Source organism: Ruditapes philippinarum, unplaced genomic scaffold, assembly GCF_026571515.1.
Source record: "Ruditapes philippinarum isolate M1 unplaced genomic scaffold, ASM2657151v2 ctg1791_1_1_1_1, whole genome shotgun sequence".
In the NCBI taxonomy this organism is placed as follows: Eukaryota; Metazoa; Mollusca; class Bivalvia; order Venerida; family Veneridae; genus Ruditapes; species Ruditapes philippinarum.
The window spans coordinates 1-21,347 of record NW_026865661.1 but is presented as its reverse complement, the minus strand read 5'-3'; the positions used below and the strand labels follow the sequence as shown (position 1 = coordinate 21,347).

The 21,347-nt window shown below is 34.4% G+C and overlaps 2 protein-coding genes across 2 annotated transcripts; one reads left to right on the top strand and one right to left on the bottom strand.

Annotated features, from left to right (window-relative positions):
• Positions 1-365: 365 nt before the first annotated feature.
• Positions 366-2,282, top strand: LOC132729938 (catechol 1,2-dioxygenase-like). Its single transcript, XM_060715774.1, has one exon. The coding sequence runs from the start codon at positions 1,177-1,179 to the stop codon at positions 1,816-1,818; it is 642 nt and encodes a 213-aa protein (XP_060571757.1). The 5' UTR covers positions 366-1,176; the 3' UTR covers positions 1,819-2,282.
• Positions 2,283-9,812: 7,530 nt separating this feature from the next.
• LOC132729935 (eukaryotic translation initiation factor 3 subunit E-A-like) lies at positions 9,813-20,979 on the bottom strand (the record flags this gene model as incomplete). Its single annotated transcript, XM_060715772.1, is given in 10 exon segments — positions 9,813-10,101; positions 11,149-11,280; positions 13,809-13,911; positions 14,586-14,695; positions 16,883-16,984; positions 17,294-17,539; positions 17,938-18,063; positions 19,188-19,292; positions 20,286-20,328; positions 20,862-20,979. Coding segments are annotated over 10 exon segments (1,112 nt in total), but the record flags the coding sequence as incomplete, so codon positions are not given.
• Positions 20,980-21,347: the final 368 nt, after the last annotated feature.

The window sequence follows — 21,347 nt, the reverse complement described above, 5'->3', positions numbered from 1 at the left end:
GCAAATTCAATTATATTGGGACTGGAATCGGCATTTGCAAAAGATAAAAGTAAAAATACAATATTTTCACTATTTGTACTGCAAGCCTTTTATTATCGACACAGTGACATTATCGTGAAGTTCGTTAATAATTTAATGTTGAATTATTTGCTTATTCAAAATAAGCAAACAAAGGAGACAGTTGACTACAATATAGCGGAGTACATATATAATATGCCGCACCAGCGTTTACCTGTTTTAACAGTATTTGTTCTTTCTTTCTTTCTAACTTCGCATATACCAAATTACTTAGATTATGAACGGTCAGAACAATTTATGTTTAGATAACTGTACGTGCTACTATACTTTAGGCTGTTTACAAGAACTTAATCTGGAAGAAGTAATGTATAGCACACGCGCGAAAAAAACTTGCCATCAAAACTAGAGCATTGATAAAAAGTACGAGACGGTTGTTTACAATAATGTCTCATTTCCTCATTAGCAAACACGTGGAGGCACCAACGGTAACTAATTACTGTAAAATGATATGTAATTACCACTCGTAGAAAAATCCTCATACAATCTAGCGGACATATAATACCTAGACCAAACAAAACCTCATTACTCCCGGAACGCTATTTAATGTTTTATATAATTAGTTCACAACAGGATTTTATACCAGATGGAATGAAGTCAAATGTCAGAAATTAAAGAATCTTATTTTCTGGAAATCTCCGGTGCGTATAATTTGTTAATGTTGAAATGCTCGAGAAAGTTGTCTGTCGTGAATAATTGTGAAGTGAATTGGACATACGAAGCCAATCACTTTTAGCATTTGACGTTGTCCTCAAGACAAGAACCTATTTACATTTTTCCGTCAGACTGATCTTGTAAGGGATTAAGGCGGGAATGCCAATTTCAGATGTGTTTACAGATTGAATAAATTGCCTACTCCTTTTGGAATAACTGGAATTTCATTCCGAATGTGATATTCAAATTGTGTGTGCAAAAAAACCCATCTAACTTGGAACATTCAGAGATATTTGAAAATTAAAAAAAAATACAACAAGGACTTAAAAAAGTTTCATAAGCTGAGAAATCTTATTAAACTTTGATTAATATAGAATCTCAAGTATCCTTTTGCAATGGAGCATAAAAAAACAATGCATTGCAACATTTTTATTTTTGATCTCAATAATGAATGTGTATTGTGTTGAGCAGCAAGTTCAGTCTTGCAAGGCAACAACGCCGGATGTTTTAGGTCCTTATTATTTTCCGCGACCACCTCACAGACGACAGATATGTGATAGAGACCCAGCATTCAAAAACGAACGCCATCTTTTAGTTGAAGGGCGAATACTAGACGAATCATGTCAACCAATTAGCGGTACACGAATTGAGGTTTGGCAAGCCGACCATGATGGGCACTACTTATTCAAGGAGAATTGTAGAGGATATTTTTACGCAGAGAAAGGTGGTCACTACGCCTTTTTAACGCTTCATCCTGGTACCTACTCAACTGATCCCAAAAAGGAACTTTTTCGACCCGCGCATATTCATTTTCGTGTTCAGAAGCCCGGATATAACATTTTGGTAACGCAGATGTATTTTGCAGGTGATCCAAATTTAGGACGAAATGATTCTTGTACTGAATGCTCGTCTGACAGGTCAGATCTAATCGTTGAGCCTAGGCAAATGTGTGCCGACAAGACAGGCCAATTTTGTTTCAGAATCGCACATTTTGATATCGTGCTAAAGCGTGGCAATGAAGTGTCGGTTGTTCCGGATGTTGATGATTCTGAACCCGAGCTGGACGACATTGTAGAAACTGGGAAGTAAAAATACAATGATATATTTATCAATGTTGAATGGTGTTATATCGTAATATAATGAATAATATATGCACGGGTATGTTATTGTTACATATTTTCTGCAACAAATGTGAACAATCAGTGAACTTGCAGTGGAGGAACGACAATTTGCAGTTCCTTGAAAACAACTATCATAAAACAATTAGTAGAGACAAAAGTGGAGAAAAAGGAATAAAAATGAATGTGTTTATACATGATAATCTGTATGATGCAGTGAACATTTCGGAATGATCAGATATAGCTTTATATAAATTCAATAAATATCATACGGTGACGTATTTCTTGTTTTTTGTTTTATTTAATTTTAAATAAACCGTACTCTTACATTTAGATTATATCATCAAATTATACTTGTCAATATTTAATTATGTAGGTTGTTTTACTTATTATGACTCCGATATTTCAAATTGATCCTTGAATTTTATTTATAGCAGAATTCTTTTTCGGTCACTATTTGAAAGAATTTTTCTTGTAGTAATTCTTCCACGGTTATATTTTCTGTGTATAAATATTCTTTTTTAAAATACTAACCACTCTAATAACTAATCCTTGAACATTTACCGGAGCAAATTTATTATCATTTCATTTTTACACCTGATCTGTTTTTGCTTCAAATATATTGCAGATGAGTCGTAAAAAATAAATAAATAAATAAATAAATAAATAATTAATTAATGACTGACTGACTGACTGACTGACTGACTGAATGAATGAATGAATGAATGAATGAATCAGTCAGCCCGCCAGTTGAACAAATACTGATATTTTTACAAAATTTAGACTTTTAACTTATTGTGTTTGTTGTAAACAAACTGGCCAATCATTTAAACAAAAATTATGTATCAGTATGTAAAGCCGGTACATTTATCATACCGTACGTCTATTTCTTAGTTCATAGGATATTCTATAACACTTTTATTATGTTCAAACGGATGAATTGAAGCAATCCATAAATAAAATTTCATTCAAACCCAGTGTCTCTAATAACTTTACAACGGTTAACAGTTTATACGTTACCGCAAAATTAATAGTATTAACCCGTAATTAATAGATTTTTTTCGTGCATTTGGTTCACTGAAAACATTAAATCACACATTCGTGTTATATATAAAGAGTATGATTCTATTGGACGGTACGCTGCATGTACGAGTCTAGTATAATTTTGACAGTGGCGTACTTTTCCTTTAGAATTCAGTATTGCACACAATTTATGACAGCCTTATATAATTAAGACATGTTACATTCTTTTCAAAGGCTCGGCTTACTGAGACGTGTTTTTAAACATATCGACATTAATAGCTTTAAAGTCATACATGTATATCCAACATCTGTTATACCTTTAATGGAATATCCTGTACTGTCATGGAACCCTTATTGTCAAAGATATTGAATGTTTAGAAAGAGTTCAGAAATATGCTACAAGTTTAGTTCCTAGATTATCAAGCTTAAATTACGAAAACCGTTTAAAAAAATAAATATGTATAGCTTAAAAGACAGACGCGTGAGACAATTTTAATAGAAGCCCATAAAATTCTTAATGAAAAATATATAATTACTAGTAATTCAGAAAGATTTTCTAGAAGTCAATCATATCAGCCAATAGTAGACATCATCTTAAAGTTTACAAACCAACACTTAACAAAGGACTTTTACTGCGTAAAACATTTTTATCCCTTAGAATATTGTTAACTCGTGGAACGAACTGCCAGAAAGGGTTGTTTCAGCACAAACAACTGATACCTTCAAAATCAGACTAGACCACCACTGGAATGAAATGAAAAGATATGGGACTCAAGAGACATCGCCTACTATCTAACTCTCATACAAGATGTAAATGTATAAATCAAGACGATGTCATTTTTCGAAAACCCAAGGTATTGCGGTACTTTTCATCATATAAGTTAAGCTGATGAAGTGGAAGTCGGTGGCGGGTATTCAACGATGTACATAGATGCTTGTTGATAACATGGTTAATATTAATTTATCACTGAAACATCTGTGTTTATATATAAGGGATGAGTGACAAGTTCATGTACTTAAAACAACAAATTGATGTATTTCTCTAAGACATTTGTACTAATATTTAAGCTTAAACCAGAGGAAATCTGCAAATTCCTTTCTTATAATACATAACCTTTGTTTCTTAACCTGCAATAAACTGTTTATCTTAAAAATATCGTCAAAGAAGGTAACACATGAATATATGGTAATCAAATATAATAAATAAACAATTACTAGCACTGTTAAATAATCTATCTCTCCCAATAATGTCGAACTTTGCGAGTTCACGTCTAAATCGCAAGCAAATTAAATAAAAAGAATATAACAGAGTTTAGAAGAAAAACAATAAAAATTCAGAAAATCCAGACTGGGAGGGGTGAGGGGGTATAACAGTACAGGCTTTTCATTGATTCATATAGGAAAAAAACTCGACTGTTATATGTCGGTCGAGTTTTTTTCGCACCTTGTATATATCTTTCATAGAGGCTCCAATGGGGCAGTGGAAACGACCATTCCCAGTAGCAAAAAAAAATAATAAAATAAAATAAAAAATGGAATCAATAAAATAAATATATAAATACAATGAAAAATATAAACACAGATTATTAATGAAATGAAATTTACTCTCATTTAATCAAAAGGTACATCTGCTGAATGAATTATTTCCACTGAAAATAAAGCCCTTTAATCTTGACAGTTTACCATCCGCCTCTAACATAACTTGAAAAAAACTGCCTTATCATATATAACTATAATGTAGCTAACGATTTATTTACTTATTTATTTGTTTCTATCACAAAAAAAGAAAACATGTCATTGCAAAAAATTGTCTCGGCCTATCGGCCTTGCCATTTTTTAGCAGAAACACACCTAGATGTCGCCCCAGCCAGTGTAATATCCCCGTAACTAACTCGTTTCATGTAATACTATTACTCGTTGCAACAATATTATACCGCTTTCATTGTCATGTTTTTATTAAAGGAGCCATTATTTATGGTGTTCTTTGGTTACCAGAGAAGCATTCATATTGATATTGCAGACAGCTGTAAATCCTTTGTATTGTGAATAATTCTAGAGCAATATTTAACAAGTTTATTATATTCTGATGAAGCGAACTTAATTCCATGTCCATTGACGTCATCCTGGTAAAAATAGAGAAAACCTTCACATGGGATTCCGCTATTGCTTATAAGAGTATATTTTGTTTCTTTTTTCTTCTTTTTTTTTGGGGGGGGGGGGGGGGGCGTCGTTGGGTTTTACGTTGCACTAACGCAGAATAGGTCATAAAGCGACTTTCAAGTTTTATTGGTATAGGAAGACCCCAGGTGCCCCTCTATGCATCAAGCGGGTATCTGAGTAGAACCACCGACGTTCCGTAAGCTAGCTGGATAGCTTCCTCACATGAAAGAAGCCAAACTCCCTGGCGGGATTCGCACTTACACCGATGATTGGGCAAATGGGCATATAGAGAGTTTAACTACATGTACCTTTTTTTAAAGTGAATAAACATGTATGTATACTAGTATTGATACACAATGGTCTACTCAATGTTATTATACTATGATATGATAAGGTCATTTATGGATGAAGGTCAAGGTTAGTCTGGTCTACTGAAAGGTCTTGTCCCAACGGTTGTAGTGGCCAAGTATGAAGACAAAACACAAATAACCTAAAAAGTTATGATCAAGATACAAGTTTGTGGACGGCAATGTCAACGCCACCATGACTGTAACTGCCGCTATTTTTTTAAGTCAATCTATAAACAAAAGAAACAAGAGGATCAAGATGGCCCTAGATCGCTCCCCTGACCCATCAATCTCATCCTAGCAATGTGTTAGACAAGCATCCTGACCAAGTTTGATGACAAAGGAGTCAACAAGAGCTGTCACAGGAGACAGTGAAGCTCGACTAATTAAATACTGGACGCAGTAAGGAAGAAAAAGATAAGAAAGAAAAATCAATTACGATATTAAATAATATATTTCTTCTTATGACAGGAAGTTATAGTTGTTAACATAAATTCCAAGTTCAAGGGGGAATAATTCTGGAAATAGTCTTGCTAGAGTTATGGACCTTGTCACACAACATATGTGTAATGATAAGAAATATATATTTGTAGTTTGAAGTAGATGCCTTGATTAAAAAGTAAAGAAGTTATAATATATCTTAAGAAAATTCTAAGTTCAAAGAAAGATAAATCTTAAATATTGCTTCAAGAGTTGTGAACCTTGTCACATAAGATGTGGTTGATGATAAGAAATATTGAAGTTTGAGGTAGATGCCTTTGAAACTAAAGAAGTTATAGTAAAAAATAACATTATTTATGTAAATAACCTAAGTAAATAGGGAGATAATTCTTGCAATCTTGGTGCCAGAGGCATGGATCTTGTCACATAAAATGTGATAAATGATAAGGAATATATAGTTTAAGTATGAAGTTGATCCCTTAAGAAATAAAGAAGAAACAGTAAAAAAAATCTTTCTTAAGGTATGAGCCCCCTAATGGGCACTATAAGGAACTATAAAATTGACAACATAGGTTAGTTATATACCTTAAAAGACACAAGAATGCAAAATTTAAACAAAGTTTACCGTATGGTTTACGAGTTATGGAGATTTTTCTTAAGTAAAACTTGGCTATTAGAAGGGCTCTTTTTCAGAAATGATTAACTCTATTCTATTTTATAATCATTATGAAAAAAATGTTTTCCGATAGAACATTTTTGAGAAACAAATAATAGCATTCAGCTAGCAAATGACCCAGCAAAATTATTGTTCCTACTCAAAATGTTTGAAATATGTATATAAATGTTACCCTACCCCACCCATTTTGGACGTTTTTCTACTTGGAGGGCCTTATTCAAAATATCACTAAAATTTACTCAAATCAGGGGCTGTTTTCAAAGTTTGCATCAATTTTCTTAAAAGTATATTGGTTGCGCTTGTCAAATATGAAATACTTTTACCGTCTAGTTTTTTATTTTATTAGACTTTGAAAATATCAGGTACCATATTTGATAAAAAAAATTTGCACAATTTAGCCAATAAATACCAATAATAATTCCATAATTAAAATGAAACACTTTTTTCTTCTCAAGAGTGATATGAGAGACACAAATAATGTTCAAAGAAAAAAAAGAAAGAAAAAAAAGTTGCCGCTTCTGGGGATTGAACCCATGCCCCTCTGTTATAATGCAGTTGACAGTAGTTCTAGCCTATTTGAATACTCTTCAAAGTGGAGGTAATGCATCAGGTGGATCATACCTTAAAGAAAATTCTAAGTTCAATGGGAGATAAATCTGTAAATATTGGTGCTAGAGTTATGAACCTTGTCACATAAGATGTGGTTGATGATAAGGAACATATATTTGAAGTTTGAAGTTGATACCTTAGGAAATGAAAAAGTTATGGTGAAAAATATTTAACTGCACCAAAAGTTTAATCTGAAATCTGGACCGAGTGGACAGCTCTCCATATACTTTATATAGACAAGCTTAAAATGTGACCTCTAGAGATGGCCCATGTTCGAAATCCTCCAAGCAATTAACTAAACAAAGCACCCTGACAAAGATTGATGACCATTAGAGTATTTACAAGGGTTTTCCATTTTAAGGCAGTGTGACCTAGTTTTTGACCCCCAGGTGACCCATATTCGAATTTGACATAGAAATCATCAAAACAAACTTTCAGACCAATTTCCAGGATATTTGGATAAAAACAGTAGCCATTAATGTTTAAAAGATTTTTCCATTTTTAGCTAATATGACCTAGTTTTTGACCCGAGACGACCCATATTTTAACTTGATCAAAAACAGCTATATAAATGTATATCATCTTTCCGTTATATGACTGATAGGCTGTAAACCAAGACAAAACTTACAAACTCATACATCATCAACCGCAGACGGTCAAAATATATATAGTAGTAACAAACCCCTACATGAACCTTAAATCACGCACTTGTTACCCATCTGGGCAGCTGTTTTTACTTTTGGAGGACAGTAAAGAATAAGGATTGTCCAAACATGAATAGTAACTAGAAGGGTTTTTGTCACAAAAACATATGTCTCCCAAAACTATGCATGGTCACTCATGTGAAGGTTCATTGAAATCCCACCAGTAGCCTGACCTGTGAAAGCCAGACAAGATTTTTCTATTTATAGCTCTGATGGCCATTTTGTGCAGCAAACAGGAACATACTGGTGATGTGCACAACTAGGGATTGTACTGATCACTCCTGTAAAGTTTGGATGAAATCCCACCAGTAGTTTGGCCTGTGAAGGCCAGACAAGATTTTTCTATTTTTAGCTCTGGCGGCCAATTTGTGCAGCGAAGTGTAACATGACAATGATGTGCACAACTAGGGATGGTACTAATCACTCCTGTAAAGTTTGGTTGAAATCCCACCAGTCGTTTGACCTGTGAAGGCCGGACAAGAATTATTTATTTTTAGCTCTGGCGGCAATTTTGTGCAGCGAAGCACAATGTGCCGGTGATATGCACAACTAGGAATGGCACTGATCAGTCCTGTAAAGTTTGGTTGAAACCCTGCCAATAGTTTGACCTGTGAAGGAGACAAGATTTTTCTATTTTTAGCTCTGGTGGCCATTTTGTGCAGCGAATCAGAAAGTGCCGGTAATGTGCACAACTAGGGATGATACTGATCAATACTGTAAGTTTGGTTAAAATCTCACCAGTAGTTTGACATGTGAAGGGCGGCCAAGACTTTTCTTCTTTTAGCTCTGGCGGCCATTTTGTGCAGCGAAGCGAAAAGTGCCGAAGATGTGCGCAACTAGGGATGGTACTGCTCACTCCTGTAAAGTTTGGTTAAAATCCCACCAGTAGTTTGACCTGTGAAGGGCGGACAAGATTTTTCTATTTTAAGCCCTGGTGGCCATTTTGTGCAGCGAAGGGGAACATGCCGGTGATGTGGTACTGATCACTCCTGTGAAGTTTGGTCAAAATCCTGCCAGTAGTTTGACCTGTGAAGGACGGACAAGCTTAATGCGGACGGACAAGTCGACAGATGGACAGACAGACGGCAAAGGCAAAAACAATATTTCTCCCAAAAATTTTGGGACACATAATTATGTATGTTGGCACATACACTCTTCTACAATCGCCAAACTAATTTGTAATTACATTAAATAGCTGGTTTTTCAGACCACTAATGATCCCAAGGTTTTCTAGTCCTATTAATGGGGGTATGCGTACAAATCTGTGTATTTATCAGTTGTAAAGTTATGACAACTACAAATGTGTCCATACGACAATGATGCCCTCGTTTGTCTGTAACGTATATTTCATCACAGCAGCATATTTACATTCTAAGCTTACATGTTTTAATAAGTATTACTAATGCAACTAATAAACTTCGCAAACTCACGACAATGATTTGACAATTATTTCATATTAAGTGTCACTGTGAACTTGACCCAATGACCTCAAACTAAAGAGAAATAGGTTGTCATCTGCAAACTCGGATTCATCTCTTGGACAAAGATTTTACTGTGTCACTGTAACCTCGTAAAGAATAGGGGACATGGGCATGTGACGTCCCTAACACGTTACATAAACTTCTCAAATTATTAATTGGACTATGATAAACAGGATGTACATACAGACTGACCACATCATTACAGTATGCTCACAACTTTTAAAGATCCTGTAACACATTTTTTTCATGGTTTTATTTCGTAAATATGATGCTGCTCAAATTAAGATTAGTCAATATTGTAAGTTCAAATAAGCATTATTTATGAAGATATTACCGAATTTAACATTTCATGTAAATAAAGGGAGGTAATTAGTTATTTATTTTCTATAAATTCTAAGTCAAATTTTCCAATAAGAAATGAATGCATATAATTTATTGATTAAATATAATGTGCGCAAATATTTGCAGTACACATTTTACATATTCTTCGATGTTTGAAAACAATAACAGCATAACTACACACATTGTCTTGTATTTAAAATTTATTTCCACTTTTTTATGTTGTTTATTTTGGACAAAAAAGAATATCCTTAATAAATAAATAGTTCTAAAATCGATTCCACAATGTAATGTTGTAAAACAGTTTTCACAGTAAATTCTCTGTTTTTGCATACCAACAGTTGTTTGTGTTTTTAACTATTCAAAAAATATTCAGCACTTAAGATGGCCACAGAAGATGGGGTTTATTCCACTTTACAAACAAATTGAAGCTGGTTTCTATAACAACTACTCCTGTGCCCCCCACTGTGGAACCTGTAATTATAAACATTGTATGAATTACAACTACATGTCAAATGTTAGTAAAATAATCTATTATTTATAGTTATATGTCAACTAAATGATCAAAATTATTTATAATATATAAGTTTGAGATATTCTATAACAGTCTGTTTGATCAAACATAAATCAGTTCCTTAATTGCTCACTATACTTCAGCTCATACTCTGGGACATAATAAAACAGGACTAGTAACTATCAACAAATGGTCTCATGTTGGTGACTAATTGACCTATTGATAAGTGTAGTGTTAAAATCATATGTTAATGCAGTTTTCATGAAAAATTACATAGATACAAGTTTAGTAGGATCATGTTAAGACAATTAGGATACAAAACTTATGAAAATACAGTTAAAATCTTATGCCATTTAATTAATTTCTTTTTTCACACTGTTTACTATAGACAAAAAAGATGCCTATTCACAACAAACAATCTGACAAGATGGCAGCGTGTGTATGTCCCTTAATGAACGAAATGATAATGAAATTGCTTGTCCCATTATATCATGTCCCAGTATACTGGATATGATTCCTCTAAGGACATGAATGGTGACATGTCTGGGTCAGTACTCTCAGTGCCTTAAAGGGCGGATGCACCCTCATTAAACCTAGAGCACCCTCATTAAACCTAGAGCACCCTCATTAAACCTAGAGCACCCTCATTAAACCTAGAATACATACATACATACACACACACACCACACACACCTACCCACCTACCTACATAGGATATGATCCCAATATCACATTTATTCAAGTTTTTTTTCCATTCTATTCATGAAAATAAAAATCAAACCCTTCATCGTAAGCTTTACCTAGTTGTATTTGTGTAACAGAATTTTATTTCTTTTTATTTTAGAATTTGAGTATAACATATAGAACAGGTAAGCATGGTCAATATGAACATGCAAGCTAGCAAAGCACTTTAAACAAGTCATTTTTGCTGTCAGTGTTCTTACAGTAAACCCTTTACATGACTCGCCCTTATGTCTAATGCAGACTCAAGATATATAGATAAATACCTCAGTATTTTTAGCATTTAATTTCTTCTCAATATTCATGGCTAAAACCTGGGATCTAAATGCCAAGTTTTTAGTTTTCTCTATAACCTGCTGGTATGGTGATACAGCCTGCGTTCCCATGACAACATGACCCTGAAAACATAACAATAAATACTTGTGTAAATGTTACAACTATCATAAAACATTACCTTTACTGACCACCTTATCATATTCCATGTCATGAAATTAAAGTATTGTTTATGTTATACATAATTTAAGTAGCAATTAAATTCTTGGATTTAAAGATTTTAAATTTATCTTTACACCAACCAAATGAAGATTAAATCCTCAACAATTCCTACAACAAACACTAAACATCTTATCAATATGAAACATGAAAATTATATAAAATGTAACATTAATTAAGTGCCAGAAAAAACTATTCAAACTTTTACAGCAGCAACTATACTGTTATATGATTTAATGAGGTGTTTTGAATAATCCATTACTTACTTTTGGGTATAATTATCAAGTTTTATTATTAAGTGTGCAATAATAGATATACCAGTTTGGAGTCTATTTTGGCGTCTATGCGAGCATTTGGTATCAAGTTATTAAGTGTGTAATAACTAGAACTATCACTAAATGTGATTAATACCCCCACAAGACTGCTTCGGAAATGAGGATGTTACTAGTAACAGAATATCTTGTAAAAGAATTGAAATATAGAGTTATGGTTGTGGGCAATTAAAGATAGTTGTGGTTCTTGTATATTGCATTTCCTTTCAATATGGTTGGCCATTGATGAAGTTTTATTGAATTACTCTGTAGTAAGTCCAGAAAGACAAAGAAAAGGAACAAAGGGCAATAACTCTATAAATACTGAAGATGGAGTTATAGTTCTTGTGCACTGCACTTCCTCTTTTTGTGCTTGACCATTGTATGAAGTTGTTTTGAATTTCAACCAGTACGTTTTAAGTTATGCTCCAGGCAAGGAAAAGTATCAAAGGGCAGTAACTCTGTATTTTGTCAAAATGGAGTTATGGCTCTTATGCACTGCACTTCCTTTTAATGTCCTTGACAACTGTATGAAGTTGTATTGAATTCCAAACAGTAGTTTTCAAGTTATGCTCTGGACAAGGAAAAGTAACAAAGGGCAATAACTCTGTAATTTGTCAAGATGGAGTTATGGTTCTTGTGCACTGCACTTCCTCTCAATGTGCTTGACCATTGTATGAAGTTATATTGAATTCCAACCATTAGTCTTCAAGTTATGCTCCAGAAAAAAAAGCAATGGAAAAGTAACAAAGGGCAATAACTCTGTAATTAGTCAAGATGGAGTTATGGTTCTTGTGCACTGCACTTCCTCTTAATGTGCTTGACCATTGTATGAAGTTATAATGAATTCCAACAATTAGTCTTCAAGTTATACTCCGGACAAAAGAAAGCAATGGAAAAGTAACAAAGGGCAATAACTCTGTAATTACTTTAGATAGAGTTATGGTTCTTGTGCACTGCACTTCCCCTTACTGTGTTTGACAATTGTATGAAGTTGTTTTGAATTCCAACTAGTAATTTTCAAGTTATGCCCCGAACAAGGAAAAGTAACAAAGGGCAATAACTCTGTAATTAGTCAAGATAGAGTTATGGTTCTTGTGCACTGCACTTCCTCTCAATGTGCTTGACCATTGTATGTAGTTATATTGAATTCCAACCATTAGTCTTCAAGTTATGGTCCGGACAAAAGAAAGCAATGGAAAAGTAACAAAGGGCAATAACTCTGTAATCACTTTAGATAGAGTTATGGTTCTTGTGCACTGCACTTCCCCTTATTGTGTTTGACAATTGTATGAAGTTGTTTTGAATTCCAACCAGTAGTTTTCAAGTTATGCCCCGGACAAGGAAAAGTAACAAAGGGCAGTAACTCTGTAATTAGTCAAGATAGAGTTATAGTTCTTGTGCACTGCACTTCCTCTCAATGTGCTTGACCATTGTATGTAGTTATATTGAATTCCAACCATTAGTCTTCAAGTTATGGTCCGGACAAAAGAAAGCAGTGGAAAAATAACAAAGGGCATAACTCTGTAATTACTTTAGATAGAGTTATGGTTCTTGTGCACTGCACTTCCCCTTATTGTGTTTGACAATTGTATGAAGTTGTTTTGAATTCCAACCAGTAGTTTTCAAGTTATGCCCCGGACAAGGAAAAGTAACAAAGGGCAATAACTCTGTAATTAGTCAAGATAGAGTTATGGTTCTTGTGCACTGCACTTCCTCTCAATGTGCTTGACCATTGTATGTAGTTATATTGAATTCCAACCATTAGTCTTCAAGTTATGGTCCGGACAAGGAAAATGCAACGGACGTCTGGACCGACCGACCGCCCGACCGACCAACCGACCACCGGGTGACTCCTATATACCCCCCCAAACTTCGTTTTTGGGGGTATAATAAATATACCAGTTTGGAGTCTATTTTGGCGTCTAGGCGAGCATTTCGTATCAAATTATTAAGTGTGTAATAATAGATATACCAGTTTGGAGTCTATTTTGGCGTCTAGGCGAGCATTTCGTATCAAGTTTATTAAGTGTGCAATAATAGATATACCAGTTTGGAGTCTATTTTGGCGTCTAGGCGAGCATTTCGTATCAAGTTTATTAAGTGTGTAATAATATATATACCAGTTTGGAGTCTATTTTGGCGTCTAGGCGAGCATTTCGTATCAAGTTGACAATCCATCTCTCAGCATCCTCAGGTGTCATGTTTAATTTACTTGCCAACATGCTGCATTATATCAAAGAAATACATCATTTACCATCAACAAAATAATGTCAAGAGTCAAAGGTTTGACATATACCCAATAAAATAAGCATTTATATTCCAATGTTCAAAATACAAATTAGACAAATGAGGTATAACTTTAAATTGAGGTGTCCCCCCCCCCCCCCCCCCCGCAGACTAAAGGGATAAACAGAGTGGGTTTTTTTCACCAAAATATTCAGCGAAATTCAGCCCCATTCACCCCTCAAATTAGTATGTTTTTTTCCCCTCTCAAAGCTGAAATTTCCCCTATATAGCAGCTTGAATTTGCCTGCAATGGATATCATCTTTTTTTTGCAACTAACTGCAGAAAAATGTTTTATTTAATGCCTGTAACACTAACTGTTAAGCAAGGTTGTTTACAAATCGTTCTCAGGTAGGTAAGGGGAGCTTCTCCCGGCGTCCAAACAAGTTTAACATGCGACGCATCGACATTTTAGATCCGCATATTAAGAAAAAGCGACGTATTTTAAACTTGTGTTGCAAGAGTTCCTCCCCTTTTCTACTGGAAAGAAAACAATATAAAATACATGTAAATAAACAAATAAAATTCCCCCTCCTATTGCATTTTTCCCCCTCCAAAGGGCACCAACCCCCTTCCCCAAAAAGTGGGGAAAAAAAACACTGAAACAGCTTACCTTATGCTAATACACTCATGTATTCTACAAAATGTCTCAAATATCAACAATCTGGCATTCTCTATAAAGTCTTCTAAACATGCCACCAAGAAGAAATCATTCATCAAGACCTGGAAACAATATTCAGTTCTATTGTAAGTCAGTTTAAGTCACACAAAAATAGTCTTCCATATATTTTATCATGAGAATTAATTCATATACTATATACTGAACAATATCGTAATAATAACAAGATATGTTTGTAAAACATGTATGCCCCCTATCAGCAGCCAATTAGTCATGTGATAAGGTTATTATGCATGACTTCTGACCCAGTGATCAAACAATTAATAAGGGTTATAAAGTATCTACTGGTCATGACCTTGACCTTTGACCTCTTGACCCAAAACTCAATAGGGGTCATCTGCTGGTCATGACCAATCATCATACAAAGTTTGAAGTTCCTAGGCCAAGGCGTTTTTAGTAAATTGATCAGAAACCGTTTTTACCTACAAGGTCAATGTGACCTTGACCTTTGACCCCTTGACCCCAAAATCAATAGGGGTCATCTGCTGGTCATGACCAATCACCATGCCTAGGTTGAAGTTCCTAGGCCTAAGGGTTCTCTTATTATTGATCGGAAACCGTTTTAAACATACAAGGTCAATGTGACCTTGACCTTTGACCCCAAAATCAATAGGGTCATCTGCTGGTCATGACCAATCACCATGCCAAGTTTGAAGTTCCTAGCCCGAAGCGTTCTTTAGTTATTGATCAGAAACCGTTTTTACTTACAAGGTCATTGTGACCTTGACCTTTGACCCCTTAATCCCAAAATCAATAGGAGTAATCTGCTGGTCATGACAAATCACCATACCAAGTTTGAAGTTCCTAGGCCTAAGTGTTCTTGAGTTATTGATCAGAAACCGTTTTTACTTAAAAGGTCAATGTGACCTTGACCTTTGACCCCTTCACCTAAAACTCAATAGGGGTCATCTGCTGGTCATGACCAATCATCAAACAAAGGTTGAAGTTCCTAGGCCTAAGCGTTTTTAGTTAATTGATCGGAAACCGTTTTTACCTACAAGGTCAATGTGACCTTGACCTTTGACCCCTTGACCCCAAAATCAATAGGTCATCTGCTGGTCATGACCAATCACCATACCAAGTTTGAAGTCCCTAGGCCTAAGGGTTCTTTAGTTATTGATCGGAAACCGTTTTTACCTAATAGGTCAATGTGACCTTGACCTTTGACCCCTTGACCCCAAAATCAATAGCGGTCATCTGATTGGTCATAACCAATCACCATACCAAGTTTGAAGTTCCTAGGTCTTAAGGTTCTTTAGTTATTGATTGGAAACCGTTTTTACCTACAAGGTCAATGTGACCTTGTCCTTTGACCCCTTGACCCCAAAATCAATAGGGGTCATCTACTGATAATGACCAATCACCATACCAAGTTTGAAGTTCCTAGGCCTTAAGGTTCTTTAGTTATTGATCGGAAACCGTTTTTGCTTTCAAGGTCAATGTGACCTTGACCTTTGACCCCTTGACCCCAAAATCAATAGGGGTCATCTACTGATCATGACCAATCACCATACCAAGTTTGAAGTTCCTAGGCCTTAAGGTTCTTTAGTTATTGATCGAAACCGTTTTTGCTTACAAGGTCAATGTGACCTGACCTTTGACCCCTTGACCCCAAAATCAATAGGGGTCATCTACTGATCATGACCAATCACCACACCAAGTTTGAAGTTCCTAGGCCTTAAGGTTCTTTAGTTATTGATCGGAAACCGTTTTTGCTTTCAAGGTCAATGTGACCTTGACCTTTGACCCCTTGACCCCAAAATCAATAGGGGTCATCTACTGGTCATGACCAATCACCACACCAAGTTTGAAGTTCCTAGGCCTTAAGGTTCTTTAGTTATTGATCGGAAACCGTTTTTGCTTTCAAGGTCAATGTGACCTTGACCTTTGACCCCTTGACCCCAAAATCAATAGGGGTCATCTACTGGTCATGACCAATCACCATACCAAGTTTGAAGTTCCTAGGCCTGAAGGTTCTTTAGTTATTGATCGGAAACCATTTGGTCTACGGACCGACGGACCGACAAGTGCAAAGCAATATACCCCCTTTTCTTCGAAATGGGGGCATAATAATAATTTATGACAAATTTATATAAAATTTCATGACTTAAGAATATAAACTAAAATTTTCTTTCAATAATTGCATCTCAAGAACTAAACCATTACATAGGTAAAACATGAAATTTTGAGAATCAACAAACATTATTGATATTTGATGATACATAACTTACTGATTCACATTCCCTAAGTTTCTTCTGAGCCCCGTCAAAATCAAAGTGGACATACAAACATTCTACAAACTCAGTTATAGGATCTTTGTAGGTGTAGGACTCCTGTAAAACAAAATCAGATTTTTTTCTTATTTTCTTTATCGTAATTTTGGTCACAAAATATGGGAACATTTTCCCCTCTTCTAGGACCTGACATTTAACTTTTACATTGCAGCTAAAGGTAATGAGTTATTTATTACAGATTTATTTTTAAAAACAAAACATTACCAAACTACCAGCTTAAGCCTAAAATAATGAACTAAAGGCCATCTCATACATATTACCACCTAGCAAAAAATTAAATGCACTCAAGTCAAATACTAATCCAGGTCAAATACATTATATTGATTATATTACATGAACAGAACAAACCTGTTGAATAACTTTAACAAGATCTTTAAGGACAGTTCTACGTCTAGTCTTGTTAGTTATAACAGCTGTTGTCAAATATCTCAGTATGTGGGGGCACATTGTCTGTATGGCATTCAAATAGAGCTGAGAGTACAGGAACATGTCAATGATCAGGTCACGACCTTTCGGATGGTTGAAAAATACAAACAAGCTCCAGTGGATAAGCCAAGTGCGCTGTTGCAGTGATAAAAGAGCACTTCCAAATGTCTGAAAGGTATATACTCTTTCATAACTTATTTAATATTTTGTCTACTAATCGATCAAGAACAATCATGCAATAATAAGTACAAATCATCTCAATGCAACAACAAAAAACAAGTTCTGTTTAAACATATAACATTGTAAACAATTAAATATATGTCTATCAAAATTATCCAAAAGCTAATTAGTATACCATAATAACAGTTCTTCTTGTTGTTTAATTTCGCCTTTTCCACAGTATCAGTCAATAGGCGGTAGTTCTAACATGTCGAGAGTTAACAGTACTAGACTACTTCCTCACGTAAACAAGCTCTCCGGGCTACCACGCCAGAGTACTGATAGAATCATGACTCTAACCTCAACCAGGAGGCTAAGTATCCTACTTGATATATGGGACAACTTACATTTGCTTCTATTACTTCTTTAAGCCTATTCAGATCTTCCAGAGCAGTGTCCCAGTTCTGCATTAGAATCTCAGATGCCAACTTACCCCACAATGCATTAAGGTAATTTCTATCATTAGGTGGTAACTGAAAATACAAAAGGAAGGAATTAGATACAATTTAAAGTAATAAACAAACATTAACTAATTTAACAGAGAAAATGGATACTAAGAATTATTGTGTTACAGACATCATCCGATCTTAGGGGAGTATCGTATTTTTGTGTCTTTCAAAGTTTTGAAAAATAAATATCCATACTGTTAACATGATATTAACTCTCCACATGTTATATGATAGTGATAGCCTTTACCACCAGTATACAGCCAGGCCAGCCTACACATCCATGAAGTCTGACAAGGCTTCTAACTATTAGTAGCTCAAATCAAATCAATTACACAAATATAGCAGGTAAAGGGTTCAGCTGTACAATGACAATATGTTAATATTTGAGATCGTCAACATGTGTTAATGTTGCACTGAATCCTTGTTATGAATAACGTCTATACAATTTAAAGATTTTAGTCTCATTGAACAACGAAACATGAAAGAAGGATCTTATCATGACAGTTGGAACTGATTAACATGGTTAGAAACACATGTTAAATGATCTATTCTAACACGACCCGCATTTTTCCCTATTGAACATAGAGGAACCGAAAGTGTGTGTTATTATACTATAAAATCACTGTTTGACGTTCTATATTTAGACATGTGGCGTAATCATTTTATACGTGACGTAACCACTAAAATGTGACGCGCTGAAAATAAGTACGGAAACAAATCAGGCGCAGTTTAGCTAATTATTATGTACGGCAGCATTTATTTGTTGATGTCGTGTTAGAATCGAAATAATATATCCAAATCGGTGATTTTATTGCTTGATAACATCACTGTTTGTCGTTCGGATGCGCATCATTATATCACTCGGGCTACGCCCTCGTGATATAATTCCCCGCATTCGAACTCCAAACAGTGATTTTATTGAGCAATAAAATCACAGTTTGGGATATATTATTTCTTAATTACAAAACAAAGTTATTACATAAATTGATAATCAACAACAACTGACTATAGACAATTTGACATCAAAGGTAAACAAATCAAATATCCCATTGTAGCATATATGCAAATAGACTTTTTTAAGAGGACATATGTAATTAAAGGCCACATTTTCCATTTTGTACGACTATTATTGTGTGTAAATAACTCACCAGAATTCTCACAAAGTAGAGATATTCAGCTGCAGCAGAGTAATTACCACATTCATACTGAAACTTGGCATAGTTGTACAGTGTATCTACCATTTCTGCTTTAAACTGTAATATAAATACACAAACCTTACAAAAAAAACCATTCAACATGCATAATAAAACTTTATCATTTATCATGAATAGGCAACAAATTAAAACTACAGTACTAGCTAGGCAAAACCTGCAAAGTTTACGGTATGCTGGGACCATGGCTAACATCAACTTTACAGCCGCAAATTATTTTGTAAATGCATGGTCTCACAGCTTATTATTGCCAATACTGTATACGAGTAATATAAACTATAAACAAGGCTTACATTTTAAATATGCATCAGGGTTCATACAGACATCCAATGCCAAAATTCAAGGACTTTTTAAGCACTATTTAAGCACGTTTTTCCATTTTTCAAGCACATTTGTTGCACATATACCGACACAATCTTCAACCTATGATGGATAGTTTGTTCACCATTTTTTGTTGAATACACATTTTCTGACATTATACAAGAACAACAAAGGGTGCATCAAATACAGATTAGTTCAAAACAACTGCAATTTGTCCACTTACTGTTACCTTGAGTAAACATTTCATTGATTTTGATACTAAATTGGATCTTTTTTTATTTTGTTAACTGTTGATTTTTATCAAAACTATGTCATTCTGTGATTCAAATATTTTCAAGCACATTTTTAGCAAATTTAAGCACTTTTTAAGCACTTTTCAAAAGAGTAATCAAATTCAAGGACTTTTAAGCACTTTTTTACATTTTTAAGCACTTTTTAAGAAAGAGACTCAAATTTAAGCACTTTTTAAGACTGTACGAACCCTGTGCATGTCTGATTTCCTTTGTACACTAACTTTGATTTTTCAGATCTAGTGAAAAATTATACCATAGTTACTGAACTGTACATTATGAACATACACTCTTAAAAATTACGAAGTTAAAAAAATCCAGTCTAAACTAGCTAAGTAAAAAACTGGATTTCATTCAACATGTTAAGAAAACTAAATAAACTTGATAACGCAAAATAATTGCTTAAATCAGCTATGACACATACCCCATGTTCTTTGAATAAATAATCAAATAACTGCCTTCCATCTCTAAAATAAAGATTAGTAAATTGAGTAATACATGTTGATTATATAATATCAAAAAAAATCATTTTCAATATTTAAAATACCGTTACATAATTATTAAAACATACAACCACTGTGACTTGAAACAATACCACTAAATGTATTTTTTCTTTATTTCTTACAAGTTAAGATACAACAGTCCTCTAACATGGGAAAATGATTATTACATGAAAATTTCTAATATGCCCTTAACCTGCTGAATTTCTGGAACAGACTTGTAAAGTATATAGCCTGGTCTGAATTTGTGGGTTGACATGGCTCTATGTTTACATGGGTGCAAGTTGAAAATTTGGAAAAAACCTGAAAACCTTTATTCATAATCATTTTCCTACATAATCTAATAGTAAAACATGATGAAATTTGTCACAAAAAACCTGAGCTTCAGGCATGTGCCTGAAAACTTGCATCCATGTGTTTATCACTTTGGGTTCCAGCAGAATTGCTAATATTTAATAGGTATGGATATAGACTTCACATAACTAAATAATTGAGTTTACCTTGAACTCTGCATTTGTCTCATCACTTCTGGATCTTCAAATATTTTTGTGATCAATTCAGTTTCTGCCTGTAAAGACTTTAACTGTGTCACTACATTGCCTCTCTTGTTGAAGAATGCTGTAAATATGTGTAACATCACAGTTCAGTTTTTTTATTTTAATTTCCAGTATCTATAACTTAAAGTTGATGAAACTGGTTTTAAACAATAAAGGACTTTCTGCCACTGAAAAGACTGTAGAATTCTTTTTTCCTTCAGACTAGTCTATTATTTACTACAATGAACACAGACTTAAGAATCAACAACTTTTTCAAAATCAACTACTGAGATGTAAACAGTAAACACATACATCAGAAATACATAAAGTACATATGAGCCGCGTCATGACAAAACCAACATAACTGGTTTGCGACCAGCATGGATCCAGGCTGCGCATTCGCGCAGTCTGATCAGGATCCATGCTGTTCGCTATCAGTTTCTCTACTTG